The sequence below is a fragment of the Gallinula chloropus genome (assembly GCF_964237585.1).
Source record: "Gallinula chloropus genome assembly, chromosome: 2".
Lineage (NCBI taxonomy): Eukaryota > Metazoa > Chordata > Aves > Gruiformes > Rallidae > Gallinula > Gallinula chloropus.
In genome coordinates this window covers 40,055,711-40,076,451 of record NC_140086.1, presented here as the reverse complement: position 1 = coordinate 40,076,451, position 20,741 = coordinate 40,055,711, and the positions used below count along the sequence as shown (strand labels likewise).

At 38.2% G+C, this 20,741-nt stretch overlaps 1 protein-coding gene across 1 annotated transcript in view; it reads left to right on the top strand.

The window, feature by feature from the left end:
• CHD7 (chromodomain helicase DNA binding protein 7) overlaps positions 1–20,741 on the top strand; it is a 131,223-nt gene that overhangs the window by 80,619 nt on the left and 29,863 nt on the right. Inside the window, exons 4-12 of the mRNA XM_084260803.1 lie at positions 1,158–1,296; positions 4,333–4,470; positions 5,554–5,619; positions 10,429–10,484; positions 11,822–11,936; positions 13,625–13,708; positions 14,634–14,771; positions 14,868–14,989; positions 15,472–15,715. Coding sequence (XP_084116929.1) covers positions 1,158–1,296; positions 4,333–4,470; positions 5,554–5,619; positions 10,429–10,484; positions 11,822–11,936; positions 13,625–13,708; positions 14,634–14,771; positions 14,868–14,989; positions 15,472–15,715 — 1,102 coding nt within the window. The remainder of the gene's footprint in view (positions 1–1,157; positions 1,297–4,332; positions 4,471–5,553; positions 5,620–10,428; positions 10,485–11,821; positions 11,937–13,624; positions 13,709–14,633; positions 14,772–14,867; positions 14,990–15,471; positions 15,716–20,741) is intronic.

The following is a 20,741-nucleotide window of genomic DNA, read 5'->3' as shown; positions in this document are numbered from 1 at the left end:
GGCTGGGGATTATGAAGGAAAAACAAACCCCCGGCAGTGTCCTGGGTACGAAATTAAAATGTGGAGGGTGCAGAAGCCGTGTAAAAGTGCCTGATATACTGTTTGGTGACCTGTACGCACCGTTTGTCAGGTACCAGTGCGGAACTCTGCTTCCTCTGCTCTTCAACATCTCAGCAACTTCCAGAAACAGCCTGTCAAATTGGTAATAGGCCGGGGGGGTGGGGTGCGTAGAAACAGAGGGGGAGAAAAAGACTAGCAGTAACTCATGCCAGGCTGAAAGGCTAAATCTGCTTAAAATTACTAACTTGCAGCATTGATGCTGAAAGTTGCCTTGGTGTGCAGATTTGAATGCGATGTATTTAAAAGCTGGATTTTGATACATGCATCTTCACCTGTTTCAAGCCTCAGTGCAGTTGGGGAGATGGGGTCCTAGCTTCTCAGGTGGCGGTTTCATGAGGAATGAAGGGGAGATACAGTTCCCAAAACATTCCTTCTACCATCAGTGGATACAGCTTTCTAGTATTGTGTAGATGCCAAAATACCACCTGGGAGTTTTATTTCCCCTCCACGCAAGCTGCAGTTGCATGTGTTGGGTCTGTATAGATGGCCTCCAGCTGACACACACCTCAGCCTTTGGTACTACATACAGAGCTACAGCTTGATACATCCTCACTAGATTTCCTGCTTGGAAATAACAGGGATAGTAGAAGAAAACAAATTTTCCTGTTCAGTCCTTTGTTTTGGTAATGCTTCCTGTTTCTGCTCACCTGGTCTGCACAGTAATATCAAGACAAATGTGCATGTAATCCTGTTTCTCCTCACATGTGTCAGGTTGCCCAAACAGTGCTTTCAGAAAGTGCAGGCTTTGAAGAGAGTAGCTCTTCCCTTCCGTTCTCAGTTTTAGTTTCTTCTTGAATATGTATTCAGGGTTGCTGTCTAAGGTCTTGAAAGAAGAGAGGTGTCCGTTGTTAAGGAATAGGAAATGTACAGTGATGGTCTAGGCATCACTGATGTTACAGTTATGTTTAAATACTTAAATAAGGAAGGCAGTTGAAAATAATGAGGTCACTGAAAATGGAGATCTTGCAGATTATTTTCTTAAGTACTTCTTGATTATGTTTTTGTGCCAATATTGATTACAAATATCTCTGTTTCAGTAACAAGAAAACAGATTCAGAAACTAGTGCTGCGAAGAAAAAGGTTAATAAGGGAAAGGAAGGTTCTGAAAACTCAGATTTGGAAAAAACTCCACCACCATCACCTCATCCTGAAGATGAAGATGACCCGGGGGTTCAGGTAATACTATCTTTTGAGTTCAATGTCTTTGGCAATTCTGATCTACAAGATGTTAGTGCTATTGGTCTCTTACAGAGGTAGAGGTATTTGGGTATTTTCTATAACTTCCCTTTATGCTGCAGGGCTGCTGAGTTGTCATGTCTTCTCTTCCATCACCAGTGTAATTCTGGTGCTGAATTTTTTCTGTAGACTTAATGTATCATTATGAGCTCTTGCATATAAGCCTTGTGTTTCTTCTTGCATCGGCTTGCAAACCTTCTGAAAACAAGAATAAGACGTGGCAAAGCAGGGTGTCGGAAACGTGCACGTTCAGGGACTTGTAACAGCACTGCTTTAGTGGATGAAGGGCCGTTTTGTAGGACTGTCAGTCATCAGGCAATGTTGATCATTTCCCTTGACCACTGCTCACCTCTCACTTTCTGTACAAACTTTATTTTGTGTAAAGAAAGCCTGGCAATAGATAGAGCATATATGACAACTTCTGTGTGCTTTGTCATGAGGCATAAGAGGTGGTCAGCTCCTGGCTTGCTTCTGCTGACAATGGTTGGAGTGAGCATTAGAATTAGGAATTCGCTTATGAAGGCTTTGGAGACAAATGTGATATAGAAAATATGAGACTTCTAAATAGTCATCTAGTATTGCTGAAATCCGTTGCATGTCAGGTTGTGGATGTGTTCCTTCTGGTTATGAGAGATGTCAAGACTGATGATCACTTGAGGCTGGTTAAAGCAGCCTGGTGAAAAACTTGGCAAACAGTGGTGTCTTAACACAAACATGGTTTATGCCTCCCCTCTTCCTGTTTTCCAGAAGGATGTGGATTATAATGAAATGTGAGCAATGCAGTGTATTCTAGTTAAAAAGAAAAGCAGCAACAGAAGACTCTTATTTCTGATTTGTGCAAACTGTGTCTTAGGAATTAGAGAAGCTGAGATAGACCATGCAAACATTAAAATGTTAGGGAAAAAAAACAGGTTTCTGTCCTGTGCCACAAATCTCTCTCACCCTGAATAATTGTGCTGACAGAAGATACAGAAGAAACTTTCAGGGCTGCTGGTTTTTTGGGTTAATTTACAGATGATTATATATTGTTTGCAGTTGAAAATATGTGCTTTGCTTCTTCAGTGGGACAAAACTTTCTCTTTGTGACACTGGGTTGATAAACTTAACATTTTAAATCTTTCTTCCTGTAAATACAAGTGTGAGGGTAGTTGCATCACTTTTTAATTAAGCGTAATAACATATTTGGGGTAATTTTTATCTTCTCACACTGTGCATGTTACACTGTACCCACGCTTCTTTGCATAAGCTTGAGGAAGGGTTACAGCCATATACACCAGGACAGCTAGAGTTAATAAACTTGTTCTGCATTTCCCAACTGAGATTGATACCATGCTGTAGTGTAAAACACCGTTGCGTTCTTGGTGTTAAATACCAAGTCTTCTGTAATGATATTGTGCAGAAATACACAAAGTGGTGCGTTGTTATCTTTAGAGGAAAAATGGTTGTTACCATACAGATTTTTATTCTTTTTATTCCATTGTCAAGCCTATTACTCACCTTTCTATCCATAGATCAGTTAATGAGTAAAAGATAATCTCGTGCAGGTAAACGTATGCACAGCTTGACAGCAATATGTAACAATTGCAAAGCCTCATGTGGATGTTGGAGGAAATAGGAAGCTAACCAAGTCAATACAAATCCAATAGAGGATTACCATTACGTTTTAGGCATCCTTTCTGTGAGAGAAATGGAAAAGGAGATTTTGGCACCCATAGCTATTGAGCCAAAAGAAAATTGGTCTATTCCCATCAGCAATGATGGAAATGAGGGTGATTTGCCAAGCGGCATCTATTTTCAAGTGTTAAAATATGGTTACAGTTTTGTGGGAACCCTTGTAAGCTACTGTGTTAAAAGTAGAGGCCATGCCACCATTGTTTAAGAGAGGTGTAAACTTAACCTCTGCTCAAAAATTTCATTGTCAGGTAGAGAACAAATTTCTAATTTTGTGAAGTTCATCAGATATTTGGGCTTTAAAAAGTACAGTTAACTATCTAAAAGTAAATATCTGCCTTTGTGCTTTGAGAGACCCGGGTGCACAGATCTGTTAAGCTATATAAGGGTGAAGATGTGTGTTAAGCTGAGAGAGATGTAAAAAACAAGTAATATATCAATTCCTAAAGATGATTTTTTTTTTCACCAGTTGATATGCAGCCTTTTTTTTTTTTTTTTTTAATGTATAGATCAGTCCACTGAGATACTCAGGCTTGGCACTGAGCATCAAGGTGCACATTCTGTCAAATGCATGCTTGTGGATTTTACAGATTGTCTTCTGCAGTTTCTCTGAAGCTTTCATTTTGGAAATGAGGGCACTGGGGACACAGAAACTATGTTCTCAATTTGGGGTGGCTCAGGTCTTTCATTGTCCTTGGTTCGGGATCTGTTCCCATGCTGTGCTGCAGGATGTCTTTCTGAACAGCCCGGGGTCGCAGAGTGAGGAAATCGTATTTCACTGTGGTTCCCCTGCAGGACAATCTGGGCACAACCGGGCGATGGGGAGAGCAGGACAGGGTGTTGTCACTGCTTAGCAACACTGTGGGCCATGCTGGGGAAAGGTGGTGTTTGGTTCCTGCATTGGCCATCTGTCAAAGTTTGTCGTAGATGTGAATTGAGAGGGTTCAACTTCTTGCTTTTTAATTGCCTTCTAAGATATGCTTTCTAATTGTCTAACAGGGTTAGAGATGCTTCCAATTCAGAACGAGCATGAAGTGGATTTTAGTTTTGTCAGTCCATTTGGGGTTTTGATATTTGGGGTGGGAGTGGTGTTTTTTGTTTGTGGGGTTTTTCCCCCCAATGTAAGAGCAGCTAAAAGGGAGTTTAGAACAGTAGCCTCTTGATCCCACTATTTCTACCAAGGCTCTGTAATAATCGTACAGTTTGCTACTCCTGTGTATTTGAGCAACACAAAGAAGTTTTCTCAGTTACTCTGCTGCCTACCAGTTTTGTTTGTCATGAAAAATATCAATGCTTTCTATTCAGAAGCGACGCTCTAGCAGGCAGGTGAAGAGGAAGCGTTACACAGAAGACCTGGAGTTCAAGATTTCAGATGAGGAGGGTGATGATGCTGATGCTGCTGGAAGAGACTCTCCTTCAAATACATCTCAGTCAGAGCAACAGGTATATGAACAGACTGGAAGGGGGGCTGTAACCACAGCATTCAAAGTTCAAATACAGGCCCTTTTCCTGAATGGTATTCATCCGTGGTTCACACAGTGTGCCAGAAGGCATCAGCTTCTAGATTCTTAAAGAATGTATTAATTCATGACTTTGCTTACAAGCTGATGATATGTGGTTTGACACAGTTCTTGGAAATGAATGGTTTCTACCTAATGGAAACCTAAACTGGACTGCTAGGAGTCTTGAATTTACTTCTGTGAATTCAGTGGTCTGGCTTCTGTGACTTTAATAAACCACTCAAGCTTGTCCCCTGCTGTTAGGCACCATAAGAACCCCTTTATGAAATTACTGCCTTGTAGTACCCAGCAGGGTACACTTTATTCTCTGTGCAATGTAAATGATGGATAAAATAGTTTGAATAAGATGAGGGGTAATAATGTAGGAATGACTGTTGTAACAATCTCATTGTTTTGTAGTGCTTTTTCAAAGAACTACTTCACTTAACTAACTGATGACCTATTGGAGAATATATACATGTTCTTTGGTATTTAATTTGGCAATTTGTTAAGCCCTGTGAAATACTGTATGTGATCTCCATTCTTAATTGTGTCTTATCAGAAGGAGAATTTGGTAGGTTTGCCTGCAGTTGTAATAGTGAATTAATGTAACAGAGAATTGCAGGCAATTCTAATAGTTACCATGTGGACACTTAGGCAGTCAACTAGACTTTTTGAGTATCTTTTAATATTTAGACTGTATGGCGCTAAAGTGTGCGTTACTTTAGGAAAGCAGAGCTGCCCATGTATCTGTGTATCACGGATACCTGTGTATCTGTGCATTTCAGCCTTACTGAGAGAGCTGGAGTTACATTAGCTCTTAAAAATGGGCTTTAAACAAGTATCCTTTGATTCTGTATTACAGTATTAAATCTATTTGAAACCTCTTAAGTTGTGCTAAGGGGAAGTCGTCTTCCTGTGTACTAAACTCCCATTGCAAAAGATTATTTGGAGTTTTTCTAATTAAGGAAGTCTTTATGTAACAAAGATGTACTCCTGTAACTCTTGTGTGGTATTTGTGATGTAGGAATCTGCTGATGCTGAAGGTCCTGTTGTGGAGAAAATCATGAGTAGCCGTTCAGTCAAGAAAAAGGTAAAACAAATCAAAACCCTTTCCCTCCAGATTTTTAAACGGGCTCAGCATAATTTGGCTGAACCACCTCTTAAATCCTTAAAAAACCTTGTATATTCTAATTTCAAAAACTTACTAAGTCACGGAGGTTCCCTGTAAGTGTCTTTAGATGGTATTTAACATGCTTTTGGGTAGACAAAAGAGATATTCTTTTTCAGTCTTTTACTCTTTTCTTGTGCTTTTTGTGGGTGAGAATTTTGATTTTTGCAAACACACATACCTAGGCAAAAATCTATGGTGCTTTTCACTTCAGTGTGGTGTTTTCTGGGAGTTTGAGAAGTGAGAGAACTCTCCTGCACCCTAAGTTTTTTGCCTTCTCCAGTAAAGAAAAATCCTTTCCCGTAACTTCTGTGTCTTTAAGTAGTGGTTGTGCTTAGCAGCGAAAACAACTTTACATGCAATGAACAATCTTATGTATACAGGTGGTATACATACACTTATATATTGTCTTCCTTGTCACTGAAAGGAACATTCTCTTTAGCTCTGGTTCTCTCTTAATTCTCCCCTGGTTGCTAGTGATGTTATTTTGCTTACACATTCTTCCTATCTGCTTCACAACTTGATTGAACTTTGCACTTCCAAACTGTTAAAACTCTGAGTAAGAATTAGAAAAGAGCTTGTTCCTAAAAAGGCATTATTATATTTTAATAGACTTTTTTGTGTGGCTCACTCTCTGACTTGTTGGACAGAAAACTGTCCAGTTAATACAGGTAATGGTGCTCATGTTGATTTTAGTTAACCAGAAATATTGATTTACTTCAAAGTGTTAAATTTTCAAATTTGAGGAAGGAAAATTGCCTTTATTAATGGATTTTTTTTTTAATGTTGTGGCATTGGGGGGAATGTTTTGGGTTTTAATTTTATTACTAGTGTCATAACTTCATTAAAAGCTTTGCAAACCTAAATTGGTGCAATGTCATGACTGGCTGTGATTGGCACAAAACCTCTAGGGCTTTTTTTGTTTTGTGAAGTCTAGAGCTATATTTTGTATTTTGAGCCATAGGCCTGTTTTTCAGATAAACTTCATGTAATATAAACTCAGTAATTAGTTGCCCTGATGGTCTACTAGGCAGGAGAAGAGAATGTGGTCTTTTCATAAATGTCTTCACATTGGATGCTGTTTTTCACCAATTATTCTTCTCTTCTTCCTCTCTCCTGCAAACAAAGGTGTGATTACTCATGGGGAGTGTGTATTTTGCTGCAGTTTTGTGGGAAGTGGTTGGTCTGCTGCCTACATGTCTTTGATTGCAAGCTCTGCTGGAGGCAAGCTCTATTTTGAGCTCTTTCTTTAATGTTTTTTATGGATTGTATTTGCAGGTTTGAGGGGTGTCTCTTATTTCCCTGCTCTTCTCCCCAATCCTCCTTTCCAAAATCTGCCCCCCCCCCGCCACCAAAAAAAAAAAAAATAGGAAAAAAGGATTTTTGGGATGTTAATATTCAACATCTAAAGTGTCCAACTGTGCTTTTATTAAAGGTCTTTTACACTCATACTAATGTCATCACAACCCTGGTTGTTAGATTACTAATCAAAGTAAAATTGCTGCGATCAGGACCAGTGCATAAAATAAACATGAGGAAAGGCTTCACTGGGAAACCTTTCAGTGGATTAGGTTTGTAACAAAGATGTGGCGTTCACGTAAAGGACGTGAGGTAATGAATACGGTTTTGGAGCAGTATCTGTACCATAAAATTAGGCTGAGTTCCTCCAGAATAGCCTTACCTTAGCTTTGGAGTCGCAGAGACGATGCAGCAGTGTAGTTGGAACAGTTATTGAAACATACAGAATAAAAGGTAGAGATTAATTTAGTTCATGTTTGCAGTATAAAAGACAAGTGGTTTTTTTCCCCATGCTCTTAATGTTGTATTTAGAATTCTGTGCTCCTCCCTCTTGCAGAAAGTGTTAATTATGTTCATGTATCGTTCTCTTTGCAAACCCTCACAGTCCTGACGTCTTCAGTTTGTATATGGAAATTTTTCTAACTATTCTCTTGGCCAGCTTCAGTCCCTGTGAATTCCTGCTCCTTAACTTTGCAGAGGAATAGGTAGAACTAAATATGCTGTTCAGCACAAGCAGCACATACTATGGAAAGATGTGGATTTTGTAGAACATTGGACCTGCATGTTACACATCTGAATTACTCTTTATGTCTACCAGTACATGGTGAGAATTAGATCTAACTGAACTGTGTACTGTATCTCTTACACAAGCTTCGTTTACAATCTAGTGCTGTGTATCAAGTTGAGGTGATTTGGTTTTGTGTGTCTTCCTTTGCATCTGCTACTAATGTGTTCTGTTGGCTATTTTTCTAGCAGTTGATACTTCAGGGAGTGGGAGGAGGCTTGTTTTTGGCTTGGATTTTTTCTTTTTTAAGGTTTTGTCTCCGCACATGAGTGACTTGTTCCAGTAACTTCCACATGAGTGGGTATCGCTTCAGCGTCAATGGCAGTGCAAGGTTTTGTGCTCTTAAGTATTTAATCGAAGGAGGGGGTGATTTATTTCCTCCTCCAATTACCTGCAGAAACCGTGGATCAGACTGTCAGTTGCTGTCTCACCTGGGCAGTAATAATTTGAAGTGTCTCCATCGCCCAACTCTGCCATGTGCTACTTTAAGATGTTTGAGTAATGAGTTTTGGGAGAATTTTGCATCAATGTTTTACCTCACCATTTTACCTGGTTAATGTAACCATACGTGTTGTGGGTGTTGGACAGTGACATCAAAGGCAGAAGCTGTTGTCTCATATATCCTAAACTGATGTACTGTTAAACCTTACTTTAGTGCTGGTGATTGTAACTCAATTAGAATTAATTTTTTTACTTACTAGACAATATGAGGTACATTTTACTCATGAAAGTTACAGGATTTATCAAGATTTACATTGTAAATTATTGTTACTAAGTTGGCAGTTGACAGAAAATACTCTTTAATGAAATGCTGTTGAGGGGAATTAAATTGGCTAATATAAAACCTTCATATAAAGGTGTTTAACCATATTGTCACTGTAAGATTGATGTATCTCAAAGGATTCTGATTTAAAGCTGATCAGAGACTTAGGCATAATACTTTTCAGCAAATAAAAAAATCATGTCCTTAAGACCAATTTTGCCCCAGAGTAGCGACTAGATTCAGATAATGGGGTCTCCAATTCTCATTTATTTTTTAATACAGTTTTGACCTCTAAATATGAATACCTTCATGAAAAATACCACCTTACAACTATTTTTTGTTTTAAAACAAAATCCTGATGGCTTTCAAACTCCTTCATTTGACAGTATCTTTGCAAGTTGACAGAACCTTCTACCCTGTGTTTAGGGTTAGGGGATAGTTTATCTCCTTCAAGAGAGGATTTGAGAAGATCAAGAAGTGGCACTGGGGCAATACCTTATCTTCTTTCATTTCTCTGGGTAGAACTAGGTGGAAGCTGGTGTTGCACCTCTATAGAAAGGAACACTGTCAGACTGTGCTGGAGTAATGGAAATGCTGAAATTATAAAATCCCTTGATGTTCTGAAAGAGAAGGAATCCTGTCTAAATCAGGGATTAGACGTGCATTAACTTTATGTTCTTGCCATGCTAGAAAAAGTTTAATGCAGCTGCTACTATTGATGTTTACTTTCACTGTTATGGAAGTACAGTCTAGCCAGCAGCTTTTCTTTGGAGGGAGAATTTGGAAGATGTCAACTCATTCTCTAGCTTCGGACTAGTTTCCTATACATATTTCCTCTCTTTTTTTAAAAAAAATAAAACAACCAAAAACAAAACCATGGAGGTTATTGTTGTGTACAAGTGTCAACAGTTTTGTCTGTTTAGTGCTGTGTACAGTATTTATTACAGATGTTGTTGTCCCTGATGAAGCACGTAAAACAGAAAATCCTCTTGTATTTAAAGTTGTTCCAAAGTTCATTACTAAACACAAACCGCTAATGTTGTGACATAAACTGAATTCTAAACGTGTGCCTGGTGCACTGTCCTTAGTTTGTCCTATGACTGGGTTCAGGAGTAATTCAACAAAGTATTACATGCCATATGTTATGCAATACTTCGGCACTAGGGATGAGTTAAAGGTAGTCTCAACCCTTAGCACTGAATGCCCTTGGTTTTGCTGGTTTATATCACAACTTTAACCTTGCTTTAAATGTAGTTTTTTGGGTGTTAATTTAATTTGGCTGCTCTGTATGTGAGACATCTTGCCTGAGTGAATTTAATTGCACCGTTGAGTAAAACTAAAGCCGTGAACACTGATGCACTAAAATTATAGCAGAGGTATAAGGTTTAGTTTTATGTGGCTTCTTGTTTGGAGTTATTAACTATATGGAGGAATAAACCCCCTTTAAAACTCTTTTTTAAAACATTACAAAACCCACAATGTAAAGTTGCCATGAGCCAGCCAAAAATAATACATATGGCATTCAGGAGTGCAGTTGCTAATTGGCTGCTGCCTGAGAAAATGGTACACTTGGCTTCTACTTAACACTGTGGGTTTGGCAGCAAGCCAGATTTGGGGTGAGGTTGTGAATGAAGCTGCATGTGGTTAGGGAGGAGTTCAAATGATTCATGTCTTGGAAGTTGTAGTAAGCAGTGCAGTATGTACTTGGGTAAGCTGCTGGAGGAAACTCCTCACCCGTGTCCTCCCCCCCCTACAAAGGCTTTCCTACACCTCCACTTGTCTCTCTCTGTGAGGACTGTATTCTGTATTTCGGTTAGTTTTAATCATTAACTGAATTGGGCTGATTAGTGGTTTAATTCACGTTTCAACAATTCTTTTCTTGTAGATGGAGAACGGAGAGGAGGTAGAAATAGAGGAATTCTATGTAAAGTACAAAAACTTGTAAGTAAAGCTATAGGTTTAATTAATCTCTTTACGTTCATGTGATTTCCTAATAGTTTTTAGAAGCTGGTTTTGTAAATGATACGACTGTTACTATCCAACTTTAAACAATTGTAAAGTTTAATGCAAATCAGCTAAATACTTGGTATTGGTGGTAGTGGGTGTGAAGTGGTCATCTTAATTTGTGTTCTCTTGAAAATGAAATCCACAGGTAAAATCGCTCAGCTATTAAAAACGTATCTCTGTGGCTGTGTAGATCTCACTGCAACCATGGAGTCCTATGTGCCTGCAAAGTACTCAAAAATAACCCTTGTTTCAAAAGCAAGATTGGTGTTAAACAAAATGTCTTAAGATAACAAATGAGATGGATTCCAGTATTTCGGCCCCTCTGTAAGAGGGATGTATTGGTGGTGAGAGCAGCATGCTGTTTCACTTCTGGGCTCTGAAACTGCAATGCAATCAGTATTTAAGATACTTTACAGCTGGATAAGCTCATTTTTCTTTTAGAAAAAGAGCATATCTTCTTTAGTTTTAGTAAAATTTCCATCTGAGAGAAAAACTCACTTAGAGTGAGTTTCTTGTAGCTAATTGCAGATAGTGGACTTCACCTAAAATATGCAGCCACCTTTGTACCCTTTGCCCTATATTGATTATTACATGATGTTTAATAGCTTAATTACACTTTGTTTGGCATTATTACATTGGTGTGTAATTTTTGCATTAACTATTCATGTCTTAGACTTCCTAGCAATATAACTTTTGACAAACCACTAAATTTACAAAGTGGGGGCTAGTCCTTTCGGCAGAGGTGCCGTTCCTTACTTAGTGCTCCCTTGAAACTGCGTTTACAATGTTTTTTCTTTCTATCAGTACTAAAACTTCAGATGACTCATAAGTGATTTCTAATTACAGCGCTGTTCTCAAAAATGTGCATAGCATGTTACTGTTCAGAATGTTTGCATACTTTTATTAACTTCTAAATACCCTACTTTGCTAGACTATGGTGTTAAACAGTGACATTTATTATCAATGCCTTGTATACTAATTCTGAATATGCCAAATCTTCTTAGCTTTGTGCCAAACATTAAATGTATGGGGTATGTATATAAATTTTGACATGGAGTTGGTTTTACTTACTGACAAGTTTCTCCATTATTAAGCCTAATTACTTCCAGTAATGGTGATTTGTTAATAACTTGTATGGTGATGAAGATAATGTCCAGTCTTCCAAATGTGGCACTACAATGTGCTGGGAAGATTTAGCTGCACTAGTGTGATGCATAAGAATGTGCAATGGAAACAGTTTTGAGTAAGATATTTTCCATTTCGTCTTCTAGTTCTTACCTTCATTGTCAGTGGGCATCTGTGGAAGAGCTGGACAAAGACAAGAGAATTCAGCAGAAGATTAAGCGGTTTAAGGCAAAACAGGGCCAGAACAAATTCCTTTCAGAAGTATGATTATTTTTGTTTGTTTTTCTTTCTTTTGGTTATTTAGGGAATATTTTTTGTTCTTCATACAAGCAGATGATTTTGAACAACTCTGTGATACATCAGTAACACTTGTTCTGCTGTAAAGTATAATCATGCATGATCCATCTCTTGCTAGTTGATGAAACTCAAGCAATCTATTGTGACTTTATACTTTTGTTTTTCTCCTTAGAGCGAGTGGTTAGTTGTTTACGTTGTAAGCATGACTCTCACTGAATCAGTACCAGGTCTCTTTCCTCAGGAACTGATTATGCCAGAAAAATGCATCACGTTTTTCTGTGTTATGGACTGCTGCTCACTAGGGATTCTAAGCTTTTTATCATCAATTTAATTTCACTTAGAGCCATAAGCAGTAGTGTGGCAGGGGTCCTGTCAATAAAAACCAGATCTGCAGATCTTGGTCTCTGAAAGCTTGCCTTTCAGCGAAATGCTGTCATTTGAGGGGAAAAAAACACAAGTTCATGTGCTACGCTGTTTATTTATTTCTGTTTGTTTATTTTTACTATATAGTTCAACCTAAACAAAACCTGTTGCAAATTGAAAACTTCTATGAAGTCACTATGAGTTTCTCATTAAGTGTATCTGACCGAAGTTGTTTTGATAAAACTTGGAGGAATTTGAGGGAGGGGGAATTAATGTGTTGTGTTTCTAGGTGAGAGTATAGAACATCTACAAACACTTTGTCAGAGCATCCAAAGATGCTTTGAGGCTGTTATAAAATAGGGTGGCACCTATAATGGGTTAGCTGCATAATGTTATAATTATGTGTAGGGAACTAGATTTAAATAAACTTTCAGGACTTTGAGTTTTTGAAGAAGTTAATAAATACATGAAAATTTAGAGTAACAGTTGAGTATATCATGTCATTAAGCAGCATTATAAAATTTAGCATCTGATCTAAGTGAAGGTGCCTGGAATTGCTTACTTTTTGTTTTTTTAAATGTTTCCAAATGGGTCACAAGTTACTGTAAGAACCTGGAATTTCTTTGTATTTTACAAAAAGCTATCAAAATGTAGTCCTTTTGTCTGACACTTCTACTGGACAGGAGCTTAAAAGTATAAAATGAAACTTAACACTTGAGTATGCAGGACAATCCTGTAAGTCATTGAACAGAGAAGAAGGAACATAAATTGTTGATTTTGGAGAAACTGTATATGCATGCAGTGGGGTTGGTTTTCCTCTGTTTTTGAAATAATAATAATCTTTGAATCTTGCTTATAAAGCAGTTAGACAATTTCTATAGTTAAAATAATCCAAAGGCACTTAGTGTACAAGGCTCTAATTTCTTTATTGCAAGCTGTAGTTTTCAAGAATGCTAAATGCATTGCATGCCATAAGCCTTTTCGATTGCTCATTAGTGAATTGTAATTTCACACTTCATTTAAAATATTCTTAAACATTCTCTCACAGTAAAAGGTTTCACACAGTAATTAAGAGGCCCAGTTAACAAAGTCTGAGAAGTCTGATTCCCTCATGGGGAATGATCTTGCTGAATTGTAGCATTTCAATTAACATGTTGAAGTTTGCCAAATATAAATTCTGTGTCACCGTGACCCAAAATATTATTGCCTGGTGAAATATATAATAATTTTTCTCTCAGGAAGGACTAATAGAGATATCTTCTACATTTTTTGCCTCTCTCCTTGAACAGATTGATGATGAGCTTTTTAATCCAGATTATGTGGAAGTTGATCGAATCATGGATTTTTCACGTAGCACAGATGATAATGGAGAGGTAAACAGAACTTTTGGAGCGTTTGTAGTCATATCATCAGCACTGTGTTTAGAATGATTTGTCTCGAAATGTGAATATATTAAACACTTCAAAAGCTACCAGGGTCTAAGTGTGTAGAAAATAGGAAAGCATTTGAGAAAACATTGCCTTCCTACAATGAAGGGGTAGAAGTGAGAAGTCAAAACTTCCTGTGTTACCTGTATTTTAAAAAATAAAGACCACCCCCCCAAAACGACCTCTGATGTTTAGATCTAAGGCGGTACTAAATAACATAGAAATATGATGTCTGTGCACATAATACAGAATTTAAATTAAAGGGGTTAGAATCCTGGATAAATGTCATAATTGTTTAGACATTTTATTAGAGTATCTGTTGTAGAAGAGGTCCCAAATTCACTGTTTCTTACTTTAGGGTGACTTGTTCTGTAGAACAAGATCACTTTGTCTTCCAGGAGATTCCTTTTTGGTCCTGGGAGAATAGAAAACCTCACTGACAACTCTCAGTGTTTCCGTATTGCTCTGTGGGTGACTTGGCGGTGTTTGGGTTGCCTGCTGGGAAGTTCTAGATGATGCTAACAAACAAAAAACAGTTGACTAAACTGTTTAAATATGTGGTAAACCATGGAAATTGTAATGGTTGGAAAATGAACATTGCTTTACTTCCAAATTTTAGTTTAACCGTAGTGATTCCAAATGTGGTGGTGTGCTTGTTTGGGTAGTGAGCTTGCATTCCCCACATTCTAATCTTACTTCGTTAGGTTGTCAAGGTGTCAGCCTGCTGTCTGCTTTTCCTCTTGACTGATCCAGACATTCAGGTCTGGTAAAGCTTTTTGAATTGTGTCTATCCTGCAGATCCTCCTGTAAAAGAGGTTACACTTTTATTATTTTTAAATTGTGATGTAATCTTATTTTTGTCTTAACAAAGCCTGTAATGCATTATCTGGTGAAATGGTGTTCGCTGCCTTATGAAGACAGCACTTGGGAGCTGAAGCAAGACATTGACCAAGCTAAGATCGAAGAATTTGAGAAACTGATGTCTAGGGAGCCAGAAATGGAGCGTGTGGTAAGAATTGGCTCCATATAGAAGATTTTATTTGAAAATAGTAAAGTAATGTGGTCTTTCAGAAACCACTAATGGGATTTGCTGTATTTGAAACAGGAGCGACCTCCTGCTGATGACTGGAAGAAATCAGAGAGTTCCAGGGAGTATAAAAACAATAACAAACTCAGGGAATACCAGTTGGAGGGAGTAAACTGGCTTCTTTTCAATTGGTACAACACGTACGTAAAATATTGCTTACTGCTGAATCCTGCTTTGGAAAAGCTTTTATACTTTATTTGAAAGAATAACCTTTTGAAGTGATTTCTAAAGTGAGGTTTTAAAATTATTTATATGTCTCATTTTTTTGCCACAGGAGTCATACACAAACTAATTTTGGGTGTATAACATAATGATACTTAAAACATTAATATTTCAGATAGCTTCTTACGGCAAATGCTTTTGTTTGTGTATGTGTTCATCACACCCCTGCTGTCCCTTCCTCCCCCATGTGAATTTGAGAGGTACATAAAATGGCTGTATCCATGCTTGTTGCATCACAAACTGTAACATTTATTTACAGTGCAAAAAGATTATGAGTCTTTTTTCAGTGTGAACTTGCCATTCTAGAAATTTCTGGTTTGTTCAGTTTATCTCCTTACTGATTTGCTATGTTCTAAGTTAGGAATAAACCATTCAGACTGGTTTTTATTATCGTTTTCAGACGAAACTGCATTTTAGCAGATGAAATGGGGTTGGGAAAGACTATCCAGTCCATTACGTTTCTCTATGAGATATATTTGAAAGGAATCCACGGTCCTTTCTTGGTTATTGCACCGTTGTCTACGATTCCCAACTGGGAAAGGGAGTTCCGCACCTGGACAGAGTTGAATGTGGTGGTTTATCATGGGAGTCAAGCGAGCCGGCGGACCATTCAGTTGTATGAAATGTATTTCAAAGATCCACAGGTAAAAAGCTCCTTGTGACTTCTTCCCCACCCCCACCCTTTGTTTTGTCTATGCTTTACTGGTGGTAATTAATCCAAGCATCAATTACACTTCTAGTAATGGTACAATAGACTTTAGCTAATAATAAAAGCGTAAGTGTTAATAAAGAGAGTGCTTTTTCATAGCATCCAAGAGATCAGCTGGAAATAGAGGGGGTCCCAGAGTTACTGAGGTGGTGCAGCTCATGTTTGGGGTTTTGTTGTTTTATACAAGGTTTTCATCGTTTTGCATTCCTGAGGAGAGCTGGCAGAAGAGATTCTTAATGTGGAAACTACTTTAATTGGAACTAAGCTTAAAAATCAATCCTTGCCCGCCGTTCCAGGAAAAGCATGGCTTGCAGAAATTAAACTTGTCAATGCTTCTTTATCAAATTTTTAAGTCAGATATGTTTTGAATCTGTGCTCATGCACTCACATTGAACAGCTCTTATGAGAGAAGGAGAGCAAGTACAGGAAAAGATTTGGAATATAAAAATATTTGGAAAAACTGAAGCTAGAAAGAGCAACAGATCTCTATGCTTAAGTGCACGGCTTTGCTTAGAGTAAGTTAACAGGATTGGGAAAAATAAAGTGCAAACATCAAATGTTATTAGAAAACAGTATAATCCTCCTCATGTAAGAGAAAAAAAGAGTGGAAGTTCAACTTGATTTGATATGTTGTGGAGTATTATTTCCAGCTGAACGTAAAGAAGTGATAGTGGTGAATTCATATATTTAGATTTTCTGTAAAGTATTTGATTTTATGCCACTGGGCATTTTGATTAATAAACTGGATGATATAAAATCAATACGGCACACATTAAGTGGATTTAAAACTGGCTAACTGATATTTCTCGATGTAATTGTAAATGAGAAATGATTTGCATTTCCAGCCTAGTTCTTCAGGGATTGGTTTGTGTCCATGAGCTATATAACACTTTTATCAATGACCTGAAAGAAAACATAAAATCATTACTGAGGAAGTTTTCAAATGACACAAAGATGGGGAGAGTGGTAAATAATTAAGACAGCTCATGGATACAGAGTAAGCTGTATTACTTAATAAATTGGATCCAGGCTAACAATACTCAGCTATATATAGGGCTATCTGTGGACAAGGAATGGAGGTGATTATTACAGTAGGGAGAGCTGAGTTCTGGGAAGGCTGTAAAACAAATGCAGATCCTTTTGTGTCTTGACACACGTTCAGTTAAACATGAGTTCGTACTGTGAGACTGGTTAAAAGGGCTAGTGTAGTGAAAGTGTGTGGGAGGAAAGAAATCTTTGTTAAAGAGTAGAGAAGTTACATCATTCTTCTCGTCAGTAATGTTAGTGGGTAGTCCAGCTCTCTCTAGTTCTCACTTCCTGGCTTCAAAAAGAGTGTTGAAAAAACGGAATCTTAGGGCAAAGCTTATGAGCGTGGTTTCAAGATAGAAAATATACTTTTACAGGGAAGGAACTGAGTAAAAACTGTTGTGAAGGTGATGACTGTGGCCCAACTTGACATGCCATTAGGGCAAGCAGAAGTAGAATCATGGACTTAAATATAGTGGAAAATTACATACTCATTTTTACTAGTTAGAAGTTACATCTGTTTGGCCTAGGAAATAACCATTTTCTCAGCAAGTCATCAAAGAAACTTTCAAATCAAAATCATATAAGCTATTATTAAAGAAGATTGATTTAAATAGTAGTTGCTACACTGAGGTCTACTAGCTTATATTTATTCCTTATGATGATAATCACATTTAGCTTCTTACCTAGATGTGTAGTACACAAATAAACTGCAATTGATTTGTACTTTTTGTTGTTGTAAAATTACTTCTTATCAGAGATAGATATTTTGCATCAGATTTTTAAAGTCTGGTTTATACAAACACTCACTGTTGAAGTGTTTCCTGTGTAAAAAAACAGGTATGTTTGCTATTTAAGAGGTGCTTGTTCTCAGTGTGTTTGTCCCGTTAGGGTGCAACAGTTACGTAGCACGAAGCCTGAAGAAACATCACCAGAAAAATCCCACTTACTGTACAGATTCTTGGTCTTGTTTTGGGAGTATCATTTCATTGATCTAAAGGCAACTGAAAGGTTCTAAACCAAGATGCTGCAGAAAGTTCTGTTCCCCCTGTTGCCATATTCTTAACTCACCTCATGTAATGACCATAGCAGTCGTTTGACCTCACAGCGAGTAATGACAAAGCACTCACGGCACCGAAAAATGAATCATTTTCTGCTAGCTCTGCTCCCTGAACGGGCTTAAGAGGAGAATGAGACAATTGCCATCATTGGGGACAAAGGGGAAATAGAGTGAACTCATCCTTTTGGTGGCAGCTAGCTTAGATGTGTCATGAAATCACCTTCTGTGTTCCGTTCTTTGTATGACTGCGTCAGCTGTGAAACACATGGTAGAAACTGAACTACGGGGAAAAAGTCTCTTCGTGTTCTGACAAAAAGAATCCCCACGTAGTGTTCAGTCTGACATCCTCTGAAGTACCATCAGTAGGCGTACGGTGGGGAAGAGAAAGAAGGCAGGCTTTGGCAGTATCATTTCTAGTCCCTTGTCAAACATGTCAACCCAGGCATTGGCATCTTTGGCATTTTAGGTCTTAGCAGGAAAAGCGGCCTCTCCAGCTGACCTGCTTCTCAGAAAGACAATTGAACACTAAGAAAGTCTGAGCTGCTTTGAAGGGCAGTAGTAAGAGGCAGCTTACATAAGAAGCACCTATGCTATCTGCTTTGGTGTGACCTTTTTCTTTCTCTTTTTTCTTCAGAGTTTACACCAGTGACTAGAGTCAGGTGGTTGTGAAAACCTAGAGGGTAGATGGTAACGAAATACATTTCTTCAGTGGTATGACTTCAACACTGAGGACACCATGCTATCAGAGACATTCTCCTAAAATCCCTTCCTGCCTTAATGCTTGTGAAGGATGCACAGGGAGGCCTGTTCTGGTGTTCTTGAGCAATAAAACTGAAAGGTCCTTCTGGGGTGTCCTCTTCGTTTGGAATACCAAATAAACCAGTTGCATCTCTGTAGTATTCTACCTCAGAGAGAGTTCTGTTGTAAGATCAGGAAAACAGTATAAACCAAATAAAATTGATGGCAGAGCCCTGCAAGAGTTGGCCTGTTTGTGAGGGAAACTTACTTGACAGTGTAATGAGTGCTAAAAAGAGGAATCACTTGGCTTGTGTAGAAACAGAATACCTTGTCCTTGGTTTTACTTTCATATCTGATTGTTGTACCTTGTGGCTACCTCTGTTGCTTGAGTTACTGCCAGCAGAATTTCCCATCAGAATAGGAAACTGCTACCTCTTAGGAAGATTGATTTCCTCAGATGGAAGAACTTCCCTGAGTAAATGGATGTGAAATTCCCATGGTTCCAACATCAGAGAAATTCATTTGAATGCCACACTGAGACAAGATAAATTGATTCCTATTTGCCTAAGAGTTCACCTTTTGACAATGCAATAGGCCACTTTTCCTAATCTCTGCATTTAAGTTCCTCAAATGTCATATTAATAGGATTACCCCAGGATTCTTTCCCGTACTTCCCCAAGTGAAACTGTGGAATAACAACATAATTCACTTTCGAAAGCTCTTGGAGAGCTCTTGGAACTTTCTGCTTGATTTACTCCTGTGTTCTTCAGGGTAGCATTTGGCTGTCTTTCAGATAATGTGAGCTCTTGTGGCAAGACCACTATGCATATTATAATGTGAGATGTAAACAGCCTAAATATGTAATCAGGGGTCCCTCTAATGATTTGTGCTTCACCTGGATGTACTGCTCTGTATAGTACTCATTTTTAAAGAGCACTGCTTGCCATATAGTCATGAGGTTGCTCATGGAAGTGTTTTCAACTACTTGCAAAGAATCTCCTGGGCTGCATTCCTGTGTCTTCACAGTTATATCTGGCTCATGAAAAGGTCACAGCATTTCAATTTGCTGGCTTTGTAAATTGCCCACTTAGTGTATCTTGGTCTGCTGTTTGTTAGGTAACAACACTTTTACTCCTTAGGATGATAAATGTTGCTGGACTATGCTGTGCGAAAGCATTGTTGAGCAGGTCATTACTTCTTCTGAAGTACTCTTGACATGCATAGGCAGATTTAATGCTAAGTTCAGGGTATCAAGTTTCCAATCATTGTAGAGTCAGAAGACAGTTCTGATCCCCGCAGTTTGGAGAGGATTATATGCAGATCACTTATAAAAGGATTCACTTGCACATGTTCAAAGGAAGAAGTGGTCACCTTACTCTAAAATATATTTCTTCTTAAATACATTCAATATACTACCCACAGCACAGTCCTGCTGTGGGAACGTAGAATGGCTTTGAACTTGTGTGAAGCCCATCATTAGAGAGACAGTGTACCTGCAGAGGCACAGTGACACTGGAGGTACCAAATTACGTTTCTCTTTGAGCAAGATTGGGAAGAAATACAGTGTGTCAGAAAGGTGTTAATTTCATTACCTTGAGTAAAGTTTATTCAGGGTTGTCTTGGGTTTGTGGGTTTTTTTTGGGGGGTGAGGGTTTAAGAGTCATGATATCAGCCCTGAAAATAAGAACCTCAATTATCCAAATACTGAATATGGTGCCATACATTAAATGAATTGTCCCATTGCACTCTAACAGTCGTAAAAACGAAGCCCTAATCTCCTTCTGGATTGCTTGGACTTTTCGGGAGGACTGTTGCATACGTTTGACATAAAAGAAAACTCTCTTGACCAAACTTTAAAACGTTATTTGATTATTGCAGCAATATATTAATGCTTCGAGGCATTAGTATAATCCCTGTGAATTATATAACATATTTGCAATGAATACACAGTGATTCTGTGGGCCTTTTTACAGGGTTAAAAACACAGCCAGCACGAAGCCAGTAGTAAGCATACCCATTTGTATTCCCTCACTGAGTCAGCAGTAATGACTGTTTACTTAAAACATCTTGCCCATTGTACTGTTTTGTATTTTTAAAGTATGAATTCTGAAGATAAAACATACCTACTTCCTTTCTT